Genomic DNA, 21,026 nt, shown 5'->3' on the forward strand with positions numbered 1-21,026 from the left:
GAGATAACTGAGTAACAGAGAGATCAAGTAATTTGTCCAAATCCCAGGTATTAAGTGATGGAGCTGGGTTAGAAATCCAGTATTCTGGCCAGGTGTGGTGGCTCAGGCTTGTAATCCCAGCACTTTGGGAGGCCGAGGCAGGTGGATCGCTTGAGGCCAGGAGTTCGACTGGTACTGTACTCCCAGCTACTCCAGAGGCTGAGGCAGGAGAACTGCTTGAATCTGGGAGGTTTAGGTTGCAGTGAGCTGAGATCACACCACTGCACTCAAGCCTGGGTGACAGAGTGAGACTCTGTTGCAAACAAAACAAAACAAAACAAACAACTCCCCCTACAAAAGACCCAACCCAGCAGTCTAACTACAGTCTGCTCTTAACCACTGACTTATGGCTTCTCTGAGGTAGGTATAATAATAGAGACTCATACAGATGAAGAAAATGAAACTCAGAGATCAATTAACTGAAAATCATCCTGTTAACTCCAAAACCTGTATTTTTTCTATTATATCAAAAATAAAAATAAAAAGTATAGAATTGGGTTCTGAAGCCATAAAGGCTGGGTTGAAATCCTGGCTCTGCCACTTAATAGCTGTGTGACCTTGAGAAAGTTACTTCTTTTTGCCAGTTTCCTCATCTTCAAAATATGGATAACAGAATTTACCACATAAAGTTATGAGAAATAAGCACAAAGTGCTCTGAAAAGTTACCTTAGTAAGCACTGTTAATTTTTATTTCCAACCTACCTCTTTTATTTATAAGGAAACAAAATAATTTGTCCTGTGTGCTACTCTGAGGAAGGAGCTGTAAGCCAGAGGTTAAGAGAATGAATGCTCAAGTCAGTTTGGGTTCAGATTTCCAGAAGGTGTCCCTCAGAAGGTCAACCTTCCAAAATTTCAGCATCCTCATCTGTAAGAGCACAGTATCACCTTGCAAAGTTATTGTGAAGATTAAATGAGGTGATGTACAACTAGCACATGGCAAGTGTTCAATAAATATTAACCATGCATCGTCTCTGCATCTCTAGCCGCTAGCACAATGTTTACTGAATACACAGTGACACAATGAGGAAATTACGGCTTTTTTTTTTTGTGGGTTTCCTTCACTAGTCCTCTCATTTTCTTCCCTGGCAACATCCTATGTTTACATTCACCACCTCGACATCTTCCCTCTACTTAAAAGAGCAGTGTAGCAGCAAAGAAAAATGGACCATTGAGCTGGGCGCGATGGCTCATGCCTGTAATCCCAGCACTTTGGGAGGCCAAGGCGGGCTGATCACTTGAGGTCAGGAGTTCAAGACCAGCCTAGCCAAAACCCTGTCTCAACTAGAGATACAAAAATTAGCTGGGCGTGGTGGTGAGCACCTGTAATCCCAGCTACTCAGGAGACTGAGGCAGGAGAATCACTTGAACCCGGGAGGTGGAGGTTGCAGTGAGCAGAGAGATCCTGCCACTGCACTCCAGCCTGGGCTACAGAGCAAGACTCAATCTCAAAAAAGGAAAAAAAAAAAAAAAAATGGAACTTTGTTGCCACGTAGTTACCACTTACCTAGTAGTAATCATATCAAAATTTTAGCAAATGGAGCGCAAGCACAAGCAGCAACTGTTGCAAATCACCAGTAAAGAAGGGGAAATGGGATTTTTACCTTATTTGCACATGAAGAACTATGAGAAAATATTGACAATTGATGTAATTAAGGCATATCTCTTCCTTTTTCTACTTTTAACCAAAGTTTCATTCCTATGCTTTTAAACCACACAGAACATATGAAATCCATGTTAACATTAAGCCCATTTATTAACAAGTAGCCCAATAATTACAGTTAGGTAAATAAAATATTTCAGAACTATTTTATAGGCTGCCTTACAAATAACTGTCAAAGGTGCATTCTCTTTACATGAAAAGTTACACATGTTCTGAGTTTAACACTGCACAATGAACTGTGAAATTTGCCTAAGCTAATACTTGTTTAACAGAATACTGAAAAACTTCAACATCATCTCTTTTCTCAAGCACCTTCATATTGCTCCCACAGTTCTTATAATCTTAATATAAATTGTCCAATAACCCAGACAAATTTCCCTGTGGACAAGAATTTTTAAAATTTAAAGTATTATATATTAATACAATCACTTTAGTTAAAAGTAAAAATTTATTGATCCAAAATTGCCAAAAACCTTATGCTAAGCAAAAACTTCATTTAAGCTTAATGCTCTTTTTAACTCCTGCACGAATGCCAGATAATTCACCACTATAACGTTGCTCTTCTTTACGAACTTCACGAACCTGGCCTCTTCTTCGAATTTTGGCTCTTCTGAACTTCTCCCTGTGTTTCACTCTGGGATTGCGGTCAATCTTCTTTCTCCTAGGAGTAAGTCCCCTATTTTTAGCAATTTGATAGGTAATGGCTCTCTTTGCATTTTGATCTTCAACAGCCTGTTCTTCAGTGCTATTTTCTTCTTTCTTTCTCTTTAGCTTTTGCCTGTCTTCTATTTCTTTATAATACTTCAGTTTAGCTTCTTCATCAAAATCAGAATCATCAGCAAGATCTGTAACAGCACAGGCAGCTGCAGAAGTCTTTGAAACAGACTTTGGTTTGGGTTTGGTGGATTTTGCTTTCGGAATCAGTTCTTTCTTTACAGCATCATCCTTAAGTGTCAACAGATGACGAATTTCTGAGGCCAGCTTCTGATCCACAACTGACAGCTTGTTGATCAAATTTCGGTAGGTAACAAGCCTTTCTATGACAGGATGTCCATGTGCTGGGACTCTCCTAGCTTTCAGGATCAAATAAAAACTGATGTTCGAACAATAATTCAAGTAGAGGTTGTACTTGGTCCTCAAATATTGGCTTCCTTTTCCAGGTGGAATGATCCCTTGTTCCACCAACTGTAACAATGGCTCCAGCTCATCCTTCACCTCTGTCAACTTGACTTTCAGGTCTTCTATCAGCTCCAAGAGTTCTGGTGATTCCTTTCGCACCATTTTCAGCTTCTCCTTCACTGAAACTTTAGCCAAATCCTTCACGACCCGTGTCTCAGCCTCATCTACCTGAGGCACTGGTTTTGCAAAGGCCTCAACCCAGGCGACACCAAAATCATCCTCTTGCAGCGCTTGGGCTAGGCGCCGCTGAATGATCTGTGCCTCCTCCTCCTCCTCTCTTTCCTCCTCCTCGGCCTCCTGTTGACCCTGCCGGCCTCGGGACTTGGAACCATAGTCCGTGTCATAGTAAAGTTTTTTCCTCTGACCCCACGACAAACTGGGATCCACAGAGGCCTCAGCATCACTCTGCACGGAGCTCCCACCATCATCATCGGCATTCTCCTCCTCCTCCCCCGCACTGCCCCCATCTTCGTCGTCCTCATCGTCCATATCTAGGGCTAGCACCTCCTCCTCCTCCTCCTCCTCGCCATCCTCCTCGTCTCCACTCTGTACTTCATTCCAGCCCTTAGCTAAGGCGGCCCGGGATCGTGCCTCATGGAAGTCATCTACCTGATCTTGGTAGTAGCTGGTGTCCCCTGGTGAGGGTGGCAATCCTAAATCATCTTCATTATCGTCGGTGAGCGTGGGACCTGCCTTGGCTCGCACAGCTGCCCACTTAGCTGCTCCGCGCCGCCGGGATCTCCCCACCATGGCTCACAATCTCAGGTTTTACAGTGACTCCGGACTTTCGGCCACCTCTGACTTCGGTGCAGGAATCAGACGCTCCGATAAGTCGTGGCTTTAAACAGCCGCGCGCTCCCCTGCCACCAGAGTTTGCAGACTCGGGATCGGCTACAGGAATTTCTTTTACCTTCCGGCCCCCAGCATGCTCTCCGCGTGGCGTACGATTCAGGACTTCCGCTCGGTCCCGGAGGCGAGGTCACGTTGATACCAACTTCCTTTTCGCTGTGCCCTTTGACGCCAGTCGATTCCGGTGAATTAAAATCTTTCCGTGTGGAAACGATAGGATAAGGAAGTCCGTTCCACAGAACCCTTTCTGGGGCTCATGCGCTTATTCTGTAGTGCCTGAGCGTGGCTGGCGGACGGAACCTTGACGGCACCTCCAGGCGAGGTCCAGACAGCCAATAGAGGGCGCTGCGCTTTACGCCCTGGAGAAGTCCCGGGGGCATTCCATTGAGATTTAACTGCGTGTGTACCCGGCGTTTGCGACCGGCAGGCGTGTGCTAGTGTAGTTTTCCTGCTCCCTTGTTTTCTCTTTTCTGCTTATCAGGCTGGAAATTAATCAGATTGTTTTTCTCTCATATCCCCCCGCGCCCACCACCACATTTCTGGGCACCACAGTCTCAGACAGCGCCGCTGGCCTCCAGAATCCCTCGGGAGGTTTCCGGGCGAGAGCGCAGGCCGGACCTCCGGCTCGGGTTTACTCATCCCCATCGCCCTCTCCCTGCTCACAGAGCTCGGGGACCCGCTCCATGGGGATCAATAAACCTAGATGACCCCGAGGCTGATGGTGGGAAGGCAGAGCTCCACTGCAGGGTCTGACTCTTCTCAAGGAGGTCTGCCCTGAATGTTAGAGTAATTCAGGGTGTAAGTTTTTAGGCATTACATATGCAAGGTTCGGGGTTAGTATTATGATACCTTTTAATGTAGGTAGTTGGAAGCTGAACTTTTGATGTGTTCCTAAAATTAATGGTGACATGGCTGGGCGCGGTGGATCACGCCCTTAATCCTAAGCACTTTGGGAGGCCGAGGTGGATGGATCACTTGAGGTCAGGAGTGCAAAACCAGCCTAGCCAACATGGTGAAACCCAGTCTCTACTAAAAATACAAAAAAATTAGCGGGGCTCGGGGGCGGGTACCTGTAATCCCAGCTACTCGGAAGGCTGAGGCAGGAGAATCACTTGAACCTGGGAGGCGGAGGTGGCAGTGAGGCGATATCGCACCACAGCACTCTAGCCTGGGCGACAGACGGAGACTCTCTCTCAAAAAAAAAATAAAATAAAATTAATGGTGACAATTTCTGTTTTCTTTTTCTTTCTTTTTTTTTTTTGAGATAGAGGCTCGCTCTGTTGCCAGGCTGGAGTGCAGTGGCGATCTCGGCTCACTGCCACCTCCGACCCCCTGGTTCAAGTGATTCTCCTCCCTCAGCCTCCGGAGTAGCTGGGATTACAGGCACATGCCACCACCCCCAGGTAATTTTTGTATTTTCAGTAGAGACGGGGTTTCACCATGTTGGCCAGGATGGTCTCGATCTCCTGACCTCGTGATCCGCCCGCCTCGGCCTCCCAAAGTGCCGGGATTACAGGCGTGAGCCACCGCATCCGGCCAAAGGTGACAATTTCTTTGCAGAAAGTATAGTGTCATTAGGTTAATAAAAATAATGCAAATTTTTAGAAAAGTGATACTTTAAACATTTTCCAAGTGCCTAAAGGTGTCTGAAACATTTTGAAATTTTTACAAGATTTTAGAAAATAAAATTTAGAAAGATGTGGACAAAAGTTATGTTCTGATGGTAAGCATGAATTTATTTCTTAATGTAAATTTTAGTACATTTTGTCATTTAGCAGATAATAACTGCTTACTGTTTGTTGCAGAATGCCACAGACAGTAGTGGATCCAAAGATGAATCAGCTAGTTAAGGACTTCATAATCAGGTAGAAAATAAGACACTCATACAGATTACCGGAATACAAGGCAGTGTATGATGTAAACCCAGTGCTGTAAGAGAACGGAGGGGTAAGAGATAACCTTTAGATTGCTGTTTTGGGAATATTGCTTAAAGAATATGACATCTGTGCTAGGACTGTAGTTATTTCCTTGCTTTAAATGTTAAATTTTCATTATTTAAACATTAAGTTTTATTTGGACACATAAAACAAATACTAACTGTTCATTTTTATTGCAAATTATTTGAGAATTTAGTCAGGCTTCAAGACTAAAATGCATATTTTATTATAGATAAGTTAGAAAAATATTTTGGATATTTTAAATGGGAATGATCACATTCATATTATTTAGTTTATACTAAATATTAAATTTCATATCAGAACAGAGTTGCAGTATTCAATGCATATTCAGAGAGTATTGTATTCTAACATTCTCAGATCCTTTGTTTTTAGAGACAGGTTCTTGCTATGTTCCCCAGGCTGGATAAAACTCCTGGGCTTAAGTGATCTCCTGCCTCAGCCTCGTGAGTAGCTGGGACTAAAGGTACAAGCTGCTTCACCCAGTTTTTCAGATCCTTTTGATAAAGAACAATTGATTCTCCTGCCTCAGCCTCCCACGTAGCTGAGATTACAAGCACCTGCCACCACACCTGGGTAATTTCTGTGTTTTTAGTAGAGATGGAGTTTCACCATGTTAGCCAGGCTGGTCTCAAACTCCTGACTTCAGGTGATCTGTCCACCTCAGCCTACCAAAGTGCTGGGATTACAGATGTGGGCCATTGCGGCCAGCCACTTTGAATCTTTATTATGTCATTGCAATGTCTGACTCAGGAGTTAGCCAGCTACACTAATAAGAGCCAGCAGGTTTTTTTTTTTTTTAAAAAAATATTCTTTTTGCCTTACTCTAAGCCCTTTATGGGATTTTCTTACTATGGAAATTAGGGAGTCTGTGAATGACACATTAGGTGATGACACATTAGGATACTTCTTTCAGGGCATTTGTTCTGGGTGTTGGAGGTATTGTATGATCACATTAGCTTAAACTAATCTTTATTCCTGGACTATTGAAGCAATTATAATTAATCATAGCTAACACTGAGAGTGGTTATTATGTACTAGATACTGTTATAAGCTCTTGAAACCATTATAACCCTGTGAAAAGTTACTATAATAATCTGTAATTGGAGATGAGAAAATTAGGCACATATAGCTTAAGTGAGGTCATAAAGCTGGTAAGTGTTTAAACCAGATTTAAACCAGAGCAGTCCGGCTTCAGAATCCATGCTGTGCTATAACTAAGTACTACACTATACTGGCTTTCAACTTTTCCTTTAATAGGTCTCCTTTTAGTCTCTGGTACATTTGATCTGGTACATCAATATCTTCCTAGAATAGCATTTCTGTCACCCCATATCCTGGTTCAGAAACGTTCATTTCCTATCAAGATAGTAAAAACTTGTTTATTAACAGCATACATGGCTGCCTGAAGTTTTACCCCAAAACAACCTTTCCAGCCATACCTTTCATTACTACAAAAACCTTCAATGCTAACCTAAGTACTCTACTATGCTTTATTCTCATTTGTAACTTTACTAATCTTCTGGGTGCTCAGAATTACCTGTATCAGAAATTTACAAATCATTGCAGATATCTTTTTGGTTAAGAAATTCTCACGTAAGCCCATCTGTAAGAGGACCTGTACCAGGCTATTTGAAAAGTTATTTTTGGTAGCAGCGAGTTAGAGACAACCTGGATATCCATCACTGGAACAGCGGATCAATAAAATGTTGTAGAAGAATAGCACGGAATTTAAGAGCATAGAGTGATCATATATTCTGGCTTGCCCTAGGATGACCCTGTTTAACCTGTTATCCTAGTGTAATTATTCATAGCACCTCCTTTCACTCTCATGATTAAGATGATAATTTTTTTTTGAGACAGAGTTTCACTCTTGTCACCCAGGCTGGAGTGCAATGGCACAATCTCAGCTCACTGCAACCTCCACCTCCCAGATTCAAGCAATTCTACCTCAGCCTCCCAAGTAGCTGGGGTTACAGGCACCTGACACCAAGCCTGGCTAATTTTGGTATTTTTAGTAGAGATGGGGTTTCACCATGTTGGCCAGGCTGGTCTCGAACTCCTGACCTCAGATGATCTAGCCGTCATCCTCCCAAAGTGCTGGGATTACATACTTGAGCCACCACGCTTGGCCAAGATGATACATTTTATAGACATTTAAACTATATAGTAATTGGAAGTAGATTATATATCCATATGGTAACATGAATGGATCTTTAAAACAATGTGTTAAGGGAAAAAAGTAAAAAACAGAATGTAATAAATAATATACTATTCACAAAAATTAAAAATGCGGCACAATAATATAACAATATACTTTGTAGGAATATAATCAAACAAAATAATATACATTAAACACAAAAGAATAGCTGCTTATGGAAAATGAAGAATGGGATAAGGGTTGAATATTAAAAGGAATAGAAGAGGACATTTCCACAGACCCATAATAAAGTGCCAGGAACTGAGGAGAATAATTAACTGCACCTGAGATTTCATTAAAAAACAAATGAGCAAACATAAAAGGACTATATCAATTCATAACTTAAAATCCTGCAGGAGCTTCCCAATGTCTATAGCAGGGGTGTCCAATCTTTTAACTTCCCACTCTCTATAGCAGTGGCGTCCCATCTTTTAGCTTCCCACTGTCTATAGCAGTGGCGTCCCATCTTTTAGCTTCCCACTGTCTATAGCAGTGGCGTCCCATCTTTTAGCTTCCCACTGTCTATAGCAGTGGCGTCCCATCTTTTAGCTTCCCACTGTCTATAGCAGGGGTGTCTAATCTTTTAGGTTCCCAATGTCTATAGCAGGGGTGTCTAATCTTTTAGCTTCCCACTGTCTATAGCAGTGGCGTCCCATCTTTTAGCTTCCCAATTTCTATAGCAGGGGTGTCTAATCTTTTAGCTTCCCACTGTCTATAGCAGTGGCGTCCCATCTTTTAGCTTCCCAATTTCTATAGCAGGGGTGTCTAATCTTTTAGGTTCCCAATGTCTATAGCAGGGGTGTCTAATCTTTGGCTTCCCTGGGCCACACTGGAAGAATAATTGTATTGGGCCACACATAAAATATAGTAACACTAACAATAGGTCACCAGGCACGGAAGCTCACACCTATAATCCCAGCACTTTGGGAGGCTGAAGTGGGCAGATCGCCTGAGGTCAGGAGTTCGAGAGCAGCCTGGCCAATGTGGCGAAACTCTGTCTCTACTAAAAATACAAAAATTAGCCAAGCGTGGTGGTGCACGCCTGTAATCCCAACTACTCGGGGCTAAGGCAGAAGAATCGCTTGAACCTGGAACTCAGAGGTTGCAGTGAGCCAAGATTGCGGCACTGCACCCCAGCCTCGGTGACAGAGCTAGACTCTATCTCAAAAAAAATAAAAAAAAATAAAAAAATTGCAAAAGAACTTACAATCTTTTAAGAAAGTTTACAAATTTGTGTTGGGGTACGTTCAAAACTGTCCTGGGCTGCATATGGCCTGCAGACTGTGGGTTGGACAAGCTTGATCTACAGGATCAAATTCATATGCTTCATCGCCACAATCCTGCATAAATCTCAAACTTCCTCTCTATCAATTATGTGTAATTGTGCCTGATTTGTGTTGTTAGGTGGACAGTAACTTTTTCCTTTAGCGTCCATAGCCAAGTTCAGACTCAGCCTCCGAAGGTTATGGTTTCCTAGATAGATACTAGATTATATAGTAATCTTTCTTGGCAGGAGTAGTAGCAGGCAGATAGTGTAACACTTTTGGGGTGTGAGAAGGCAGTGGAAATGCAGTCAGTCAGTCCAGGTATGTACGTTTCTATACTCCGTCAGCACTTCAAAGCAGTAACCTTTAACAGCATTGTGTCTTTTGAGCTTCCATAGTTATCAGAACAGGTCTTCACATTTAAAAGTAATTAACAAGGTGAAATATTTAATATACAGCTTTCATGAACTTAATAGTTGAGGCTTGGCATGGTGGCTCACACCTGTAATCCCAGCACTTTGGGAGGCCAAGGTGGGCGGATTGTCTGAGGTCAGGAGTTTGAGACCAGCCTGGCTAACATGGTGAAACCCTATCTCTACTAAAAATGCAAAAATTAGTTGAGTGTGGTGGCGCATGCCTGTAGTCCCAGCTACTTGGGAGGCTGAGGCAGGAAAATTGCTTGAACCTGGGAGGCAGAGGTTGCAGTGAGCTGAGATCGTGCCACTGCACTCCAGCCTGGGTGACAGAGCAAGACTCCATCACCAAAAAAAAAAAAAAAAAAAACAGACAATAGTTGAATACATATTACTTTTTAAAAAAATTTTTATTATTATACTTCAAGTTCTAGGGTACATGTGCACAACGTGCAGGCTCATTACATGTGCCGTGCTGGCCCATTGCACCCATCAACCCGTCATTTACATTAGATATCTCTCCCAATGTTATGCCTCCCCCTACCCTCCACTGCACGACAGGCCCCGGTGTGTGATGTTCCCCATCCTGTGACCAAGTGTTCTCATTGTTCAGTTCCCACCTATGAGTGAGAACATGCAGTGTTTGGTTTTCTGTCCTTGTGATAGTTTGCTGAGAATGATGGTTTCCAGCTTTATCCATGTCCCTGCAAAGGACATGAACTCATCCTTTTTTATGGCTGCATAGTATTCCATAGTGTATATGTGCCACATTTTCTTAATCCAGTCTGTCATTGATGGACATTTGGGTTGGTACCAAGTCTTTGCTATTGTGAATAGTGCGGCAATAAGCAGCATATTACGTTTTTTCCCAGCATCACCGACTAGGCTGGTATGACTGAAGTTATCAAAAGAAGTAGCTTTTCTTAAAAATGTGCATAAAGGTAGTAATAGTAAAAATAATAATTTGATATAAGACTTACAGTGGGAAAATGTATTCTTGGTGTTAATACCTATCAATATATTTAGGTAATTTAATATAACCTCAGAAACATGCTGAACTATTTTTGGACTCAAAAAAGAAAGAAAGATTATATTTAGTTATAAGAAAGAAAATGGATGAAGTTCAGTTGCCATCTGCTTTCATTTCATCTAGTTTCATCTGTCAGAAACCACTTACTCTGAAACAAGTGTGTCATAGATTCTTTTTGCAAATAAGGTCTGTATCTATTTTAAGTCACAAAAGTCCTAAAAGTGACTTGGAAGTAAAATACAGAGCTTCTACTGAAATATGTGGTAAATATTTTAGCTTTTAAGCTTTAATTTAAAAGGACTTGGTTTGGTAGCCTTCATTAAAAAATGAAGAATTTAGTGAAATTATGACACTGCTTTCCCTTCCAATCTCTCATTCAACTAAAAACCTGGCAATTACTTTCTAAAGATTATTTAATCACTTTTAATTTTTTCTTTGCATGAGAAAACTTGTAGATACAATTATGTTGATATTAAATATTGACCCAGTGATAATTATAGCTTTGGTGGTGAAGGTCTTTTGAAACACAGCCCATGTTAAAATTTTTTCTTTAGTCACCCCTCATTCTCTATAGAATCAAGTTCTTATCTCTAAGCCAATATTCAGGGCCTGCCTTTATCTGGCCCCAACTTATTTTTCTAGCTGCTTTCCCACTTTCATGAATTATATGTTCTAGCCAAACTAGATACTCATTTTTTTTTCTCTTTTCAAGATTTTTATTATCTTGGCCTCTCTTTGGGTTGTCTCATATTTCAATACTTACATGGCCTTCAAGGCCCAGCTAAGATTGTGTCTTCTCTAGGCTGTCTTCTCTGATATACTTCCTTCTATTAACATCTAATAGTCCCTAACTCTTCCTTTCTTAGGGATTTCTAAATATTTTCTCCATTGTGTTAAGACTAGTTATGTACTTGTCTTGGCCGGGCGTGGTGGCTCATGCCTGTAATCCCAGCACTTTGGAGGCCAAGGCGGGTGGATTGTTGGAGGACAGGAGTTACAAAAATTAGCCTGGTGTGGTGATGCATGCCTGTGTCCCAGCTACTTGGGAGGCTGAAACAGGAGAATTGCTTGAACCTAAGAGGCAGAGGTTGGAGTGAGCCGAGATCGCGCCACTGCTCTGCAGCCTGGGCAATAGAACGAGACTCCATCTCAAAAAAAAAAAAAAGATTTAAGCAGGGGCCAAGAAATGGGAAGTTAAGTTTTGTATGTATTTGATTTGAGGTGTCTGTGAAGCCATTTAAGTGCCTAGATGTCTTCTAGACAGTTTGATATATGGATCTCTTTAGAGAAAGAAATTTTTGATATCTTTCAAATTCAGTTGAAACATGGGACCATATTTGATATTTAACTAAAAGCAAATAAAATACAATTTTGGATTGTTCTGACTTAAGTAACTAGCACACGTGAACTAGTAGACCAAAAGTGTTATACTATCTACCTGCTACTAGAGTTACAGGACTACCTATCTCCAGGTGTCAAATTAAAAAGGCTTGGATTGACTGGGCACAGTGACTCATGCCTGTAATCCCAGCACTTTGGGAAGCCGAGGGAGGCGCATTGTTTAAGACCAAGAATTCGAGACCAGCCTGGCCCACATGGTGAAACCCCATCTCTACTAAAAATATAAAAATAAGCTGGGTGTGGTGGCCCACACCTGTACTCCCACCTACTTGGGAGGCTGAGGCAGGAGAATCATTTGAACCCAGGAGGTCTCGGAGGTTGCAGTGAGCCAAGACTGCACCACTGCATTCTAGCCTGGGCAGCAGAGTGAGACTCCATCTCAAACAAACAAACAAACAAACAAAAACAACAACCACCAAAAAAAGTGAGCTCTGTTAAATTTCAATAAGGTATTAGAAATTATTAAAAATGACCTAAGAATTTAATAAGCTATTTGCAAATGTGATCTTGATCTATATCTATTTTGGGTAGAGATATATTATTTATGCTATGAGCAAAAGGGAATCATTAGAGGGTTTTAAACAGGGAAGGATTGGAAAATTGACAGAAGGAAGTTAATGCAAGATAGTAATAGTCATCAAAGTAATGAGTTTTTGTGTCTAAATCAGGGTCCTGGGAATATGGATATGAAACGTAGGCAGATTAAGAGCTAAGCATTATGCTAAAGTAATTGTTTATATGTTGTAACCATGTTCTAGCATGTTCCATGCTTTACACTTATCAATTTAATTCTCATCAATCTTGTGAAGTATGTACGACAGTGATGCCCATTTTATAGATGAAACAGAGAAAACAAGATTTGATAACTTGTCAGAGTCCCATTTGCACCCGGGCTATAACTGACTCCAGAGGCCTTGCTCTTTTGTTCAGTAGGAAGAGTGAGTAGAAGTGTTTCTTTAGACACATCTTTATAGTTGCATCTGATATTTTAAAAATAACTGGCTGGATATTCCTCACCACAGATTTATGCTTTCTCCTTATTAGGGAAAATGAACTTAGTATGGCACTTATGTATGATTGAACACTCTGAATAGAACACTCTGTTAGAACAAGAAAATTGTATTTTCTTACCTACTTTCCCAACTAAATCTTTAGAGTTCCCTTTTGGTGTTCTTTCATATCCTTTTTTTGGGTGCCATCTGATATTGCTCTTTATGAACACCTTTCTGCATCTGGAAAACATTAATATACAAAATTATACACATACGAAGAAAAGTGCCATAAAGTAATATGCCAGCTGAGTAAAATGGTATACAAGATACAAGATGAATTTATTAGCAAAGAAGAAACAAAGTAAAGGAGTGAACAGAATAGAATGACATTTAGACCTACTTGAATTCGTTTGAAAGATTTTAGGATTTTGATGAGGATGAGCAGAAAAGAAAGAGAAATAAATTTATGGGAAGGAAAATGATATAATAAAAAAGATTCTGAAACAGGAATTAGCAGATCATATTCAGGAGAAGGAAAGCAGATATATTTGACTAGAGCAGAAGCCTCTCCCAGAAATCAGTTAGAAGTTTTCTTAAAGCAGAAAAGGACTAGACCACTGGAATGGATGAATCGAAGGGAGCATATTCTTTTTGTTTGAGGGGTGTCCTGGAAACCTTACTTATTATTGTGTCCCTAGACAGATTACCATGAAATCTAACCAGACTTTTTTCACATGAATTTTTGGAAGTAGGCCCTTTTAAAATTAGGACCTGCCCTGCAGGTGATATGGTGACGGGAAATAGCTCTGTGTGATGGTCAAACCACTGACATGTAATATCTCAAACAGCAATTCTATGAAAAGCCACTGCAGGTGCAAGTTTATTTAAAAGCCGACCACAACACAGGTGCAATTCTCCTCATAAACATTTAACCACAGAAGACTACCCTAAAAGTCTATATGGAAAGCTGTTTGAAAAAAAGAAGTCAATTTTTTTGTTTGTATTTTTAAATTTTTAGTAAGAATTTGGAATGAAGTTTCTTCCTCATATTTTGGGATTTTTAAAAAAATTCAGCTTTTGCCTTTTTTTTTGTTTTTTGAGATGGAGTCTCACTCTGTCGCCCAGGCTAGAGTGCAATGGCATGATCTTGGCTCACTGCAACCTCTGTGTCCCAGGTTCAAGCAATTCTCCTGCCTCAGCTCCTGAGTATCTGGGATTACAGGCATGCGCCATCATTCCCAGCTAGTTTTTGTATTTTTAGTAGAGATGGGGTTTCACCATGTTGGCCAGGCTGGTTTTGAACTCCTGACCCCAAATGATCCGCTTGCCTTGGCCTCCCAAAGTGTGGGAATTACAGGTGTGAGCCACTGCACCCAGCTGACCAGCTTTTGCCTCCTGATACCTAAATATAAATTTTACATATACTGTACTTGGATAGAGATCAATATTTGAAGAAACTCTGCATATAAGAACAAAAATGTTTAGGGTTAAAAAATGCCAGTTAGTATTATCAGACATTTAATGAGGTAGGAAGTCACAAAGATTAGGAAGGAGGGTATCAAAGGGTATCAAAGTTGAGTAAAAATGCTCCGTTTGACTTTTAATCATTTAATGCTTATATAATATCAGAAAAAAATCATTCAGTGTATATCTCTGCAAAAATAAGCCAAAGTTTTTTTTTTTTTTTTTTTTTTTGAGACAGAGTCTTGCTTTGTTGCCCAGACTGGAGTGCAGCGGTGTGATCCTGGGTCACTGTAGCCTCCTCCTTCTGGGTTCAAGCGATTCTCCTGCCTCAGCTTCCCAAGTAGCTGGGACTACAGATGTACTTCACCACACCTGGCTAATTTTTGTATTTTTAGTAGAGCTGGGGTTTTACTACGTTGGTCAGGCTGGTCTCAAACTTCTGACCTCAGGTGATCCATCAGCCTCAGCCTCCCAAAGTTCTGGAATTACAGGCGTGAGCCGCCTTGTTCAGCCAGCTAAAGCATTTTTGTTAGACAAAATCATTTTTTATTATTTAAGTTATGTATTTACTTATTTAAGTTATGGATATCTAAGTTTTTATTGTATATATTTACGGGTTACAATGTGATGTTTTGATGTATGCATACCTTGTGAAATGATTAAGTCTAATGTTTCAATTCCCCCACCCCCAAAAAATGCCAATTAGAAGAAATTTCTCCATATAGATGTGAAAAAATAGTATTAATGGCTCTTGGTATTGTGAGAGGTAAAATGGACTGGAAGTTAAGAGGCTTAGGCTCTCTACCTTTAGCTTTAGAATAACTAAGATTGATTCTGAAGTTCAAAATAGATTCTAAGCTTATACAATTGAAATGGGGGGAAAGGCTGGGAATGGTGGCTCACGCCTGTAATCCCAGCACTTTGGGAGGCCAAAGCGGGGTAGATGACTTGAGGTCAGGAGTTTGAGACGAGCCTGACCAACATGGCGAAACCCCGTCTCTACTGAAAAAGATGAAAATTAGCCAGGCGTAGTGGTTTACGCCTGTAGTTCCAGCTACTGAGGAGGCTGAGGCAGGAGAGTCGCTTGAACCCAGGAGGCGGAGGTTGCGATGAGCCGAGATCATGTCACTGCACTCCATCTTGGGTGACAGAGCAAGCCTCTATCTCAAAAGGAAAAAAGAAATGGGGGAAGAAAGTTAATCTTATAAAGTGCATGGTGTTGTTTATCTACTACGATTCTTCCCCTCACTCTGCTGCAGCTACAAGGGCCTTCCTTCCTGCTCCTCATCCTGTGTGGGCCAAGCTCTTTCTTATTTTGTGCTTTTTACTTGCTGTTTCCTTTCTTGGAATAATGTTTGCCTGACTCTAGGTCAGGCAGAATGTCACTTCCAAACACTGCAAATATAGTTGCAATTGCTTCTGTACTCCTTAATATTATTAAATATATTTTAAAACTTTTATTTATAATGATTCTGGATAAGTCATGTCTGCTCTTGTGAATTTGGACAGAGAGCGCCCTACAGGAGTTTTAGGAAGTTCAGAGCAACCCAGCAAGGATCTTGGTAGGAGGACCGATTGTCAGATCAAGGGCTATACCTCAGTTTTGTCATAGTAAAACAACCAGGCTGGGCGCAGTGGCTCTCACCGGTAATCCCAGCACTTTGGGAGGCTGAGGCCGGCGGATCACTTGAGGTCAGGAGTTCAAGATCAGTCTGGCCAACATGGTAAAGCCCCGTCTCTACTGAAAATACAAAAATTAGCCAGGCGTGTTGGCACATGTCTGTAGTCCCAGCTACTTGCGGGGCTGAGGCACAAGAATTGCCTGAACCTGGGGGCTGAGGTCGCAGTGAGCCGAGGTTGTGCCACTGCACTCCAGCCTGGGGGACAGAGACTCCATCTCATAAAAAACAAAAAACAAAAAAAAAACCTCTTTCTCGTTGTCTTTCGTTAGTAACTTTATGCATGACTTGTGAAATTCTGGGATATTTGGGGACTTTTAGTTTTGTGGTATTAAATTAATAGCAGTTATATATTCATGATAAGTATATACACACACACACATGATAAATTTTCCACTCTGAATGCTTTGTCTTGCTTCACTTCTCTTGCAGATGATTTTTGCTGTTAGCTTCTCTTGGCAGCAGATCTTTCCTCCAGTGCTAATAGAATCTTTCCTCAGTTTATTTCTCTGGGTTGATTCAAAAGTTACTTTTGTATTGTTCAGTGTCTCAAATGTATAGAAGTTAGAGAGATGGTATATATGGAGAAGATTTAAAGGCTGTGCTTTTGATGGCCCTTTAACATATTTTAGAAGCTATGTTTTAGGGAAATAAATATCTCCATTTCCTCCCTGTATTCCTTGCAAGTGTGTCATTTAATTCTGGGTTTCTGGGGTTGTTATATATACCTGGTTGTAAAAGTAGTCATGGAGTTCCTCTGTAATAGACTTTGTAAATTTGTCAGATATAAAATGCTTATCTCAAGTATACATTTTACAGTATTCTTTTAAAATTATTTCTTTTTATGCCCTCTGAAATAAATAGATTCTGGAATATATCCATGAGAGTGCTAAGGAAATGAAAGATGATACTTTTTAGGGAAATCCAGGACTGATGATGCTCTTTCAATTCATTTAACACTTATGATAACACTAAAGATTCTGTCAGATATATTTAGGGTATCACACACACACAAAAGATTTCCTTTTTCTAGCACATTTGGGAACACTGATAAGTTATTTCTAAATTTAAAAGATTTTGGGGTTACTTAGAATTTACAGATTGACATTTACAGGTTTCGTGTAGACTTCATATTTTTCCTCCTAATTTTTAGAGCTGATTAAGCAATATTGTTTATTCATAAAATTTGTTTTTCATATAAAGTTCAAGAACAAATGGGAAATGTGAATTATTACACTAAATGTAGAAATTAATCCACTAAAAGGAAAATCAAGAGATTTCAGCTGCATCTCAGATTTAAGGCCAAGAAGGCTATTGAAAAATATCATTGTCTCTTTTAAGAGTTTAAGTGGCAAAATGCCAGGCTACTATCAAGACTCCTTTTATATTAGGGAAGGCTTTCAAGGGGAGAAATGAGATGATATTAAAATAGAGAACAAAGGAGAGATTGGCCTTTTATGATAAGTATTCACGTACCTTATGGATGAAACTCAGACTTTGAGTCTGTGTGATAGTACAGATGTATGAGTTAACTTGAGATGAATTGCTGTACCCAAAATGTGCTTATTAATGGACTGGTACTGATGGAGATAGGACTTCAGATATATGCTGCAAAAGTCTGTCTTAAGCACTATCCCATTAAACATTTTTCTTAATGACTTCAATAAGGATCTGATGGCATGTGTCAAGTTTGCAGATACTGTAAAGCTGAGAGAAATAACTAATGTGCTAGGTTTCTGATTCTGGATTAAAAAAGAATCTAAGACATTGTAATGTTGGTCTGAGTTTAGCAAGATAAAACTTAGGGATCAATGCTAAATCTCATGCCAAAATCCTAACTTGTTTAAATATCAAATATGGGAAAGTCATTACTTTATAGAAACACTTATTTTTTTTTAAATGAGATTGTATACTTTAATTGAAGCCAATAGTGTAACATAGCTGCCAAAAAAGAGATATTATCATCTTAAGTGGCATTTATTGAAAAATTTTAAGTTCGGCTGTTGTTTGTACTGGCCAGATAACACTTGACTATTGAATATGTATCTAGATACTACTCTTAAAATAGGACATTGACAATATGGAGCCTATCCACAAAAGAGACTAATATTGTTGGAAGACAGAAACTCAGAGGCAGTTTTCAACTCCTTGTAAAAACATTCTCCATTCATCCTTCATTCAATCAATATACTTGAGGCAATCCTGCGCTTGTTCTTGGAAACAGAAGTAAGCAACAAGACAGTGCCGCTCTTAAGGAGCTTTTATTCTAACGAGGAGGAGACAGTTACAACTAAGTAAACTAAAGAATTTCAAACTAATAAAAACTGTAAGAAAATAAAACAGAGCAATATGATAGTGATTGGTGATTGGTCAGGATGATTATCAGCCAGAAAAGTTCTCTCTGAGGCGATGACATTGGAGTTGAGACTTGGTGGTAAGGGGTCAGCCATGCAAGGCTATGGAAACTGTTGCAGGCAGAGGGACTAAGACAATACGAAGGCTTTGAGCAGAGTAGCTGGAGAGTGTTGAGTTGAAGGGGGAGTTGCAGAAAATCAGGAAGGCTAATGACTCTGAATTTATTCTAAGTGTAATGAGAAGCCACTGGAGGGTTTTAAATCAGATATGATCTGATTTACCTTTTGAAAAGATCATTTTTCATGGTAAGTGGACAAGGAATTGTGGCAGGTAAGACTAGAGAAGAGTTTGGAATAGTGAACAGTTTAATAAGTTATAACATGAAACCATATTTTTGTCCAATTATTGCCTCTCAGTTACTGTAATTGAATTTTTCTTTGCCCTTTGGACAATGTATTTTTTTTTTTTTTTGAGACGGAGTCTCGCTCTGTCGCCCAGGCTGGAGTGCAGTGGCTGGATCTCAGCTCACTGCAAGCTCCGCCTCCCGGGTTCACGCCATTCTCCTGCCTCAGCCTCCCGAGTAGCTGGGACTATAGGCACCCGCCACCTCGCCCGGCTAGTTTTTTGTATTTTTTAGTAGAGACGGGGTTTCACCGTGTTAGCCAGGATAGTCTCGATCTGCTGACCTCGTGATCCGCCCGTCTGGGCCTCCCAAAGTGCTGGGATTACAGGCTTGAGCCACCGCGCCCGGCCTGGACAATGTTTTAAGAAGATTCCATAATTTTAAAATATTTTTCATTATTAAAAAATCTAGTTTATTTGCTGTGATTGTAAAACTACTATAAATATTAATGCTCATTTTTTAAAAGTCTAGTTCAGTCTAAAAGCTTGTATCTCAAACTCACTCTTAATTTCAAGTGTCCAATGCTAAACAAGATGGAATTAACAGTGGAGATTTTCCCTGCCATTTGAACCAACTAGAAAAAAATGACAAAATTTAAGAAACACTGGTTTTCTTTTTATTATTATTATTATACTTTAGGTTCTACGGTACATGTGCACAACATGCAGGTTTGTTACATATGTATACATGTACCTTGTTGGTGTGCTGCACCCATTAACTCGTCATTTACATTAGGTATATATCCTAATGCTATCCCTCCCCCTTCCCCCACCCCACGACAGGCCCTGGTCTGTGATGTTCCCCATCCTGTGTCCAAGTGTTCTCATTGTTCAATTCCCACCTATGAGTGAGAAAATGTGGAAGAAACACTGGTTTTCAAGACATTAGGCAATGCAGGACAGTGATTTCGGAGAGACTGGAAACAAATTGGGCAGAACTCCTGACCTTGTGTTCTGTCCAATTCGGCCTCCCAAAGTGCTGGGATTACAGGCGTGAGCCACTGCGCCCGGCCTGTACTTTCTTAAAACAATTTTTATCTGGCTTCTTTCCCTGAGAATAATTATTTTGAGATTCATCCATATTGTATCTATTAGTAGCTTATTCATTTTTATTATTGGGTAATGGATATGCCACAATTTGTTTATCCAATTTGTTGTTGGACATTTAGACTGCTTCCAGCTTAAGGCTATTACAAATAAAGCTAACATATCTTCCAAGTGTACTTCCTCCTCACCCATCCTAAGTTGGAAACTGGATATTTTCATATATACTTTATACAGCATGATCATGTATCATTTTTGATGTTCCTACACATCCACAACCCAAGGGACCATGTCAAGTTCTCCTAGGAATGCTTTCCCCAAACTTCATTGCAGTTGGTAGCTGCATTTTCTGTAACTCCACAAGGAGTTAAGACATAATGATGACAGTGATGATAATAATAAGTAACTAGTACTTATATAACACTGTGTGCCAAGATCTAACTTCTTCACATGATGTAATAGATGTAATAAATATTAACCCTGACAACAATCCTATGAAGCATATATTGTTATTTTCCCCCTTTTACAGATAGAGGAAATTAAGAGAGATTAAGTGATGTGTTCAAGGTTTGTCCAGTGTTACCTAGCTACAGAGTGGTGGAATTGGGGAATAAACCCAATCAGTCAGGCTCAGAGCCCTTTCTCTTAACTATTATGCTATATTGCTTCTCAATCTCCCCTTCTTTTAAGGTCCCTGATCTCTTGAGGGATTTTCTTGAAACTCTCCGTCACTTGAATCTGGGTAGAGGAAATCGCCCCAAGGGTGAAGCGAGGTGGGATATGTGTGTGGGAGTCTCTTATTACAAACACTATGATTTCAACAAGGTAACAGCTGCTGCTATTCCCCCTCTTCCCTCTCTGGTCTTCTAAAGACAAGATGGGAGTGTATGGGAGTGGTGGAGTGATGGTTGATGGAAGTAGATTGAGTTTTGTTGCCTCTTTTTAGAAAAAATTTTTATGGGTACATAATAGTTACACATTGAAAACTACTGTTATCTTCCTTAGCCTGGCCTTCAATTCCTGGCCTCAAGTGATCCTCCTGCCTCAGCCTCCTGAGTAGCTGCGACTACAGGCATGCACCACTGTGTTTGGCTTTGTT

At 40.4% G+C, this 21,026-nt stretch overlaps 2 protein-coding genes across 3 annotated transcripts in view; one reads left to right on the forward strand and one right to left on the reverse strand.

The window, feature by feature from the left end:
- Window positions 1-1,767: 1,767 nt before the first annotated feature.
- Window positions 1,768-3,837, reverse strand: UTP3 (UTP3 small subunit processome component). Its single transcript, XM_033214506.1, has one exon. It carries the CDS (start codon window positions 3,626-3,628, stop codon window positions 2,192-2,194), a length of 1,437 nt encoding a protein of 478 aa, XP_033070397.1. The 5' UTR covers window positions 3,629-3,837; the 3' UTR covers window positions 1,768-2,191.
- A 1,274-nt stretch (window positions 3,838-5,111) lies between these two features.
- JCHAIN (joining chain of multimeric IgA and IgM) overlaps window positions 5,112-21,026 on the forward strand; it is a 30,935-nt gene continuing 15,020 nt past the window's right edge. The window contains exon 1 of one of the 2 annotated variants that reach the window (XM_033214509.1): window positions 5,112-5,130. The gene's annotated coding sequence lies outside the window, so the exon portion shown is untranslated. Of the gene's footprint in view, window positions 5,131-5,655; window positions 5,675-21,026 lie in introns of those variants that run through there. The other variant, XM_033214508.1, reaches the window with a different exon arrangement.

Source organism: Trachypithecus francoisi, unplaced genomic scaffold (assembly GCF_009764315.1).
Source record: "Trachypithecus francoisi isolate TF-2019V2 unplaced genomic scaffold, Tfra_2.0 Lachesis_group1, whole genome shotgun sequence".
Classification (NCBI taxonomy): Eukaryota; Metazoa; Chordata; class Mammalia; order Primates; family Cercopithecidae; genus Trachypithecus; species Trachypithecus francoisi.